The 8,290-nt window shown below is 38.0% G+C and overlaps 1 protein-coding gene across 8 annotated transcripts in view; it reads left to right on the top strand.

Annotated features, from left to right (window-relative positions):
* pcloa (piccolo presynaptic cytomatrix protein a) overlaps positions 1-5,109 on the top strand; it is a 62,144-nt gene extending 57,035 nt beyond the window's left edge. For 6 of the 8 annotated variants that reach the window (XM_034864034.1, XM_034864031.1, XM_034864033.1 and 3 more), the window contains 3 exons: positions 69-203; positions 1,397-1,542; positions 1,880-5,109. In XM_034864034.1, the coding sequence (XP_034719925.1) occupies positions 69-203; positions 1,397-1,542; positions 1,880-2,023 (425 nt within the window). In that variant the 3' untranslated portion in view covers positions 2,024-5,109. Of the gene's footprint in view, positions 1-68; positions 204-1,396; positions 1,543-1,879 lie in introns of those variants that run through there. The other 2 variants (XR_004655524.1, XR_004655523.1) reach the window with 1 other exon arrangement.
* The last annotated feature ends 3,181 nt before the right edge of the window (positions 5,110-8,290 follow it).

Below are 8,290 nucleotides of genomic sequence, written 5' to 3'. Positions count from 1 at the left end.
GTGTGTGTGTGTGTGTGTGTGTGTGTGTGTGTGTGTGTGTGTGTGTGTGTGTGTGTGTGTGTATTCAGGTAAGTCCCAGGTAATGGGGGAGATAAAGATTGCTCTGAAGAAAGAGAGTAAGACGGAGGGTGAGCAACTGGTCCTTGAGATTCTTCAATGTCGCAACATCACCTACAAGTTCAAGACCCCAGACCACCTGCCTGGTAACATAAAACAACTTCCCATTTATGCTTACATACACACTAAAAAATAACTTTTAGGAAGTCACTAAAAAATAATTTTGGGTCTTATCATGCAGGACTTACTTTACATACCCTCTAGTTTGTTATTTTCACTTATGTTCACCACTTATGTCAAGACTTTTCAAAGTCTCTTCACGGCATTCAAAGACAATTATATGTGATATATCTATTATTTTCATCATTTTAATATTTGACAGCTGGGAGGCCCACACAGCCCACACTGTTTAGAAAGACAGCGACTGACATCCCAGGTTGTCTAAATGCAGAACCACAGGTGTTGTGATAGTGTTTTCCAGCCAATTTTCCCTTGGAAAGCAGCATTAGACATTTACTTAACCATTTCTGCAATACACTGTATATGTGCACTTATACATAATATTGTAAAATATAATAATACTATAACTATTTCCAAGCCATGCCCAGATGGACACATTTAGTCAACACCCAGAATAAAAGATTACTGTTATTACTGTATACTGTAACTGTCTTGTAGTTTAGAAAATGAGCATCCCCCTTAGTCACAGGGTGTACTGTGTTATTTAAACAGTGTTATCTACAGTATATATATAATATTATTTAAATTACATGTGAACCCTGACTTTGTGAACACTGGACAGAATCACAAAATCAGACTTCTTGTAATCTTTACAACCTTATACCCAAGCTGCCTGCCACTTGTTTGATTGGCATTTCCTTCCAGATTGGGTCGGCAAACAATAGTTTGTCTATATTGAAAGCATGTAGAAAGCACAGTAAATGTAGCATTAAACCTTTATTGTTGGCTATGTGCATCTGTGACTATTTCTAAAGACATTCTTTTTTTCTGGCTTCACTAGTGTTACCCTCCATGGGTACAAGGGAGATGGACATAAGTGCCTGGGTGTAGGTTGTGTGTTTAAATAATTCAATATAGAAAGGGTTTTATTTGGAATTATGTGCTTTTATTTTGTGAATAATCACTACAAAAAAAACTTTACTAGCAAAAATATCCACACAGATTTGACATTGTGTTGAATTTATGCACAGAAAACAACATGTAATGTAAAGTATAACTTGTATAAAATGTCAAAATCACATTCATTCAGTAGGATGTCAACTTGACATTGGTGTGTATTTGCGTACGTGCGTGCGTGTGTGTGTCTGTTGGTCCACAGATCTCTATGTGAAGCTCTATGTGGTGAACATCGCCACCCAGAAAAGGATCATCAAGAAGAAGACCAGAGTGTGTCGTCATGACCGGGAGCCATCTTTTAACGAAACTTTCCGCTTCTGTATGAACCCCGCTGGACACTCTCTGCAGGTAATCTGTGACACAAGCACAAGATGAGAGCTAAATATTTTAAGAATATATACATTCTGTAATTATTCATACACTAACAGCCAAAGAAACGTCTAATATTTAAATATGATTATTCACTTTATTTCCAGGAGTTAGATTAGGAGTTTTGATACCACTCTTGTGTACGTCTGCTGAATATGAAGACAAATGATTAAGGAGACGGTTAAGTTATTTAAGTTAACGGGGAAACAGCTAGCTTAAAACGTAGATTCCTGTATACTCAAATCTCTTGATAAACCTGGTTGATTCCTTTAATTCCACAATAATGACCTACTTCTTTCTGTTCTTTCCACACCAGCTGTTCCTGGTGTCAAATGGAGGCAAGTTTGTAAAGAAGACCCTGATAGGGGAGGCCTATGTGTGGCTGGACAAAGTGGACCTACGCAAGCGAGTGGTGAGCTGGCACAAGCTTCTCACCAGCACCGCCCAGATCCACTCATAGAGGAGACTCAATCTAAAAAACAAAAAGAAGCAGAGAAGAACAGGTTTCTGTCATCTGGGAACACTTAGGTTCAACACCTGTAACACTGATCCACTCTCGTTGGGTAGGTGAGAGGGTGGATTGGGGCAGGGAGGGGGCAAAACATGTATTACTTTAATCTTTCTTTCAGGGCTCAGAGTTTTTAAAGATGCGTATGTTCGTCCTGATGATGATTTCTGTCATGCAGGAAGTTAGGAGGAAGTAGTTGTGCATTTACAGGAAATGAACACAAGTTTACAGGACGCACAGTGTACAGTTAGTGTGGCCAGGGCTGAGGAGAACACAGGTGCTGAGTTCAGAGGTCAAGCACGGAATCAACCAGGTATTACACACTTTAATTCACAACACACACACACACACACACACACACACACACACACAATTATTAACTAATTTGCACACTCATTCACGCAGAAGAGACAATTTAATTCTACAGGGAATGGACATACTTGTGGATTCTAATTTATTTATTTAGATATTTTATCCATGAAAGATTTTCCTCATTGCTTTATTATGAGCGCAGAGTTTTATTGATTTACAAAGCATTTTGGGAATTAAATATTACAGACTCCGCTACGGAGACCTCGTATTTATTTTTGTATTATAATATTAGGGTCGAGTTCTATCATTCGTCTTCTCCTCAATTATTTAAGTACTTACAAACAGGAAACATAGTATATTTTATAACACACTACCTAGCATTCCATTTTGAAAAAAACAAAATCTCAGCAAGCATGAATTTATTAACAAAAACATCCCCTTGTTCACTATGGACCCCATTGTTTCTCTCCTTAATTGTAAACTCAGTTCTATGAAATGACAATTATTGTTCGATAATGATCAATAATGATCTATATATATCAAATTGGACACTATATATTGTGAGCATGAGTCCATCTATTTGGTGTGCAGTGGCACATGTTCTGCACAAAAGAAAATGACCTCTAAGGTTCAATATGTAAATAGTGAAGTGTCATAGCTGGAAAGTAATAATAACATCTATAGATAAATATATAGATATCTTTATCATTGACAATCGAGTCTTGATGATTGTGACTTAGAGGTTTTATTTACCCATGAGGCCCCTTAGAATTTGAGACCTTTACCGTGTGAGATTTAAGTTTTTTTTTGTGAGCTCCAGGTACATTACGAGTTGTACATCAGTCCTGCTTTTGTTCGTAGGAGCAGTCACCTCAACAATGCACGCTTTTGTGGTATTTTGCACTTTTTTTCTGCTTAGAATGTATAAACTGACATCATCATCCTGCAGAAAAATGAGATAGCCAGGGATTTTGTCTTTTCAGGGGGAGGAAGTAGAGAGGTAAAGTAAAGCTATGACAAAAGCAGGAGATATTATAGCGAACAAAAGACAAATGTGCCAGAAACCATCCATGAAAAGCACTATCACCATTCTAAGATACAACAATGCTATTCCAGAAGCATGTTGATGTTTCTCTATGTGTTTATATTACCACTCAATGTTGTGTCTTTAAAAGTTAACTCTGTCCATTATGTCTTGAAAAAGGTCATTGTGTGTACTTGTACAGGGGTCAAGAGGTAGGACAGCTGGTTCATTCAGCCTTTTTAGTCCAATGTAGCAGTGAAAGTTAATATCTCAGCGGGTTCTATTCAACATCTACTGTCAAAAAGTGGTAACTGCATCTTGATTTGCCAGAAATTTGAGCGGAGAGAAAACATTTGTATTGATTTTTCTTTTGGACTGTTGTGTTTTAATGTCATCCATGAAAGGATTATTGCATCAATATGATTTAGTTTAGTTTAACATTGTATTTTGTATTACTATATGAATCTTTATTTATTGCCTGTGAGACTACGTCATATGTTGTATTATATTTGTTTTACAGGACATATCAGGTGTACATAAAAATAAGTTGAGGTATTTTGTTTTTCTACACAATGTAGTGCTTGTTTACAAGGTTAAGAGGGCCTAAAACTCAGAGAACCCACTTTCACTAACACACTCTCACACACGGAAATTAACATGCATGGATCCTAAATTTCACATAGTTCACGATAAGAAGAAAAAAACATTTCTATTCAATTGATTCACATATTTTTATGCATTCCTGCAGTGAATATTTACATTTTCCAGTATGTGTATGAGAAATCACTAAAAAAGAAAACATTTTAATCAATGGACTTTATTCTTGAAATGAGTCGTTTCATGGTCAGTGTGTGTTTTTGTTTTTTTTGTATTTTTATACCCATGTGCTTGTGTGTAGCATCTTCATGCCAAGTCCATGCATGCCATTGGCTCTAATGCATATCTCTTCTTTTAAGTGTTGTCTGTCTAAAAATATTTACTTTAAAATCTCTCGTAACACACAAAGAATTACACGGTCTCACACACACACCACACACACACACACACACACACACACACACACACACACACACACGTTTTCTCTCTATCCTTGTAAATACATAGCTTTTTATACTGGGGTTTGGGGAGCAATAGGTCTTTTAGCAGATAAAAAGGGTGTGTGATCATAGAAGTAAAAGGAAAGTTGTTTTTCTCTTGATCAATGTACAGTGGATGGACTGAGAAACAACCTTATGTCTGTCTATAGGGACCCAGATTTACTCAACCCTTTACACCAAACACTTAAGGTTTACCAGAGTCTATCTGCACAGAAGTCTAGCTTAACAACTCAAGCAGTTGCAGGATAATTTAAATGTGCTCACACTGGATGTTGCATGTTTTGTTGGAGGTTCATACTATTTTTGTGTCCAGATATTGTTAAAGAAAAAAATCGGAATGAGGTAGAGAAAGATATAGAAGAAAAATAGACTTATAGAGGGTGAAATATGAAGAAAACCTATTAAAGTTATTGATGATGTATGCGGACTGTACAAAGATTATGCTTGTAAAACCTGTATGGTTTTTCACTTGTAAGTAAACAGAAAAAAAATCTACTGTCATGGTTTTGTGATTGTACACAGGAGGTATTGATAAATTATGCAAATTGTGCTGTAAAAATGGCTGTTGCCCCATGTCTAAATATTAAATATCGGTACAAACGGAATGTTGTGTGTTACATTATTTATCACAACACAGTTTTATTTTGGGTTATCTTTACTTTTTTCATAGGAGGTTGGATGTAATGTCAGTGATGTGAAATAACAAAATATAACCACAAGATGGTGCCATGTGCTTTCATTTTTAGAAAGAATTACTAGTCAAATGTATAAGACCTACAAAGCTGTGGTACACTTCTTCTGAAGACTGTGAGGGGGAGTTTTTGATTGACAGCTGCCCCCTCTCCAGCAGCATTTCTCCATCCAACTTCATGCTCACATATCCATGGTGCATTTGCAAAGGCAGACCAATATGTTTCCACTAATGTGTAATTTCCATTAGATAAAACATGGTTGTATTTCCTCCCGCTCTTTTTGTGTTTTAAATGCTTTCAGGTATTTTATATTCTTTTTTTATAGCAGGGAAAAGCACATGTTATTAATAACATCAACGATGGCTCTGGTTCAATTCAACTGTGCCAGAATGAGACATGAGAGTTAGATAAAGTGATACACAGAATTCGGCCAGCATTGATTTTTATTTGTTTTCTTAGAGACCACTGATGGGTGGTCTTCCCTCTTCCTTGTCCTCTTCTTTCCTTGAGCAAGGTTAGGACAACAGTGACATTGTTCTCCAATGCTTGTTTCCAAAGGCATAAGACCCTATACTTTTTTTACTCACTCTGTAAAATTGATATATGTCCTCTTTGTTGTTCTGGAAAGTCATAGAAACATTTAGCCAGAGAACATACAGTATCTGCCTCATTGTGTGTACTTTTTTAGGGGTCTTATAAATCATGAGTGGCATTGGTCCCCTATGTCCTAACATGGCAGTGTTGATTTGTGTACTGTGAGTTATTTGGAACGGATATTTTAAAGCCATTTTAAAAGACAGTGGTGGTCACGGTCACATCATAGCCACGTCCTTAAACTCCCCCCAGCTTTATCACAGATTTTAATATCAACAACACCATATTTTTAGAAGTGGGTCACTTTCTCATAGACTTCTACAGAAACAGACCCCCATTAGCAACCGCACGTGTCCCCCCTGCTGGAATTCAGATAGAGTGCAGGTTTAAGGTAGCCTGACGTCGTCATGCTCAGATTGTAGTCAGAATATAAACTTCCCGAGCTCGAATGTTGTGGCATCCGGGTCATAGACAGTTAAAGAAATTGACCAAAAGATCCTGTTGTTCTGGACAGAGACCAGTGAAGAAAACTAGAAGCACTTTTCAGGTGATGGCTGAGTCCAATTGAGCTTGACAACGTAGATGTGACGTGGCCAACCTGTCTGGTAGCTGTGCCAAGAGAAATTCCCAATCAGCTGAGAAAGAGAGTGTAGGTATATTTTATGAGATAACATGGGCACAAGCTAACTATTGCTAACTAAAATGCTAGTTAACATGAGTAATTAAACCTACACCGCTAATGTAAGTCCAAACTGTCTGCGAGCTTTTGCTAACAGTACCGTGATTTGTGGACTATGCAGCAGCAAGTCGCTTGGTTATGACACAATCATTAGCCTACTTTTACAAAAACGTCTGCTACGGAGCCATAATGTGAGCTACAAGGTAATGGAGCCTTTTGTACATGTTTGTGTTTCTTTAGAAGTAAACAATAGACAAATAGAGTCTTTAAACGCTTCAGATATAAAGTTATTCACTGTCAACTTGACGTCAAAATGAATGGCAGTCAATAGGATGCTAACGTGGGGTGATGGCTTCGTAGCATTAAAATGGCGCTGTGGGAGCTCCACAGAGGAGAGGCTTGATCCAGGCAAGGTTTGTGCTTTTCAATGCTTTGGCCATTAATATACAGTCTATGCTTCCGCATTTCGTGTTTTTAAGCAAATAGGGACAATGTTGTTGATTGTCATATTCTTTAGCTAATGAAATTTTGAGTTTGTCCTGTTGTCCTCTTAAAGGCCAGAGCCATACCTTCTAGCTGGCCTGACCTATGTCGACATTTTTCGGACCAGTTCACATACGGTGGCCGAGAAGATACTCTAGCTAGCGTCACAGAACTGTAGCAGTGGTCTCGCTTTGCCAGATCTTCCTTTGGTTTAGATTTTAAATGTAAAGTTCATGAAACAAAGGTGAATGTACTTTTTCTTCACATGATCAGCAGCTTTCTGCATTTCAGTAAAAAAATGTTACTATACATTACTGCTTGCTTTAGATAGTTGTTGCTGGTGTTAAAGATTTTAGCAGTGTCTGTGTGTGTGTGTGTGTGTGTGTGTGTGTGTGTGTGTGTGTGTGTGTGTGTGTGTGTGTGTGTGTGTGTGTGTGTGTGTGTGTGGAGCTCCATAGACTGTTAATATTTAGTAATAGTCAATGGGTGAGCCCCAGCAGCTAGGCTGGAATTTGTGGGGAAGCCTGTTTGCTGATTGTGTTTGGGGGTCAATAGAGATAATGAGACAAGGAAATTTGTGTGAGGTGGACCTGGTCACCACAGACCCAAATCTTCTCAGCTGTTGATACTGTCATATGCTACTGTTGCTTCATGTGGCTCATTTTCTTTGGCACATTGTCTGGGTCCCTTCTTATGTCATACGAAGATAGTACAATGTGTAGACAAGGGATGACTGATTAACATTAATTTAATACCTGTTGATACTACAACAATGCAAACCCTACAGTTGTGCACATGTGTATTGAAACTCTTTAGGCGTTAAATCACTTTATTCCACACAATAACGTCATAGTGTCATGGTGAAGATATTCAAAGGTGGAATGACTGCTGTAGGAGAGTGCTGAAAGCCCAGGTTTAAATACACAGCCCGCCACAGTTCTAACAGAAATTAGTCATTCTAAGAGAATTCAAGCTCACAGACAAGCCAAGTAGCAGTGAACAGCTGAGTACTGTCCTCTGCTCAAATCTCTTAAGAGTCAGCCTTTATTTTGAGAACCAGATTCCATTGGATAAAGAAGGCTTTGAAAGATCACCCCAGTAGTCGTGGTGTGCTGGTTTGCAATGTGTTTAGGGATTTATCAGAGCTCAAGCTGTGGCCAGCTTATGATTGTGTGAAGTCAGAAAGACTTGAAGAATGTGCCTGGAACCAGAGTGCAACAGCAGTTGATGAAAAACAATGACGCTGATGAAAAGGAATTAATTGTTACTTTGAGTTGCAGCCAAGAGCTTAAACGACTGGACATGTGTTGGTAAATTCTTGGGTTTGGCATGTTAAAT

Source organism: Etheostoma cragini, chromosome 23 (genome assembly GCF_013103735.1).
Source record: "Etheostoma cragini isolate CJK2018 chromosome 23, CSU_Ecrag_1.0, whole genome shotgun sequence".
Lineage (NCBI taxonomy): Eukaryota > Metazoa > Chordata > Actinopteri > Perciformes > Percidae > Etheostoma > Etheostoma cragini.
This window is presented reverse-complemented; position numbering and strand designations above follow the sequence as displayed.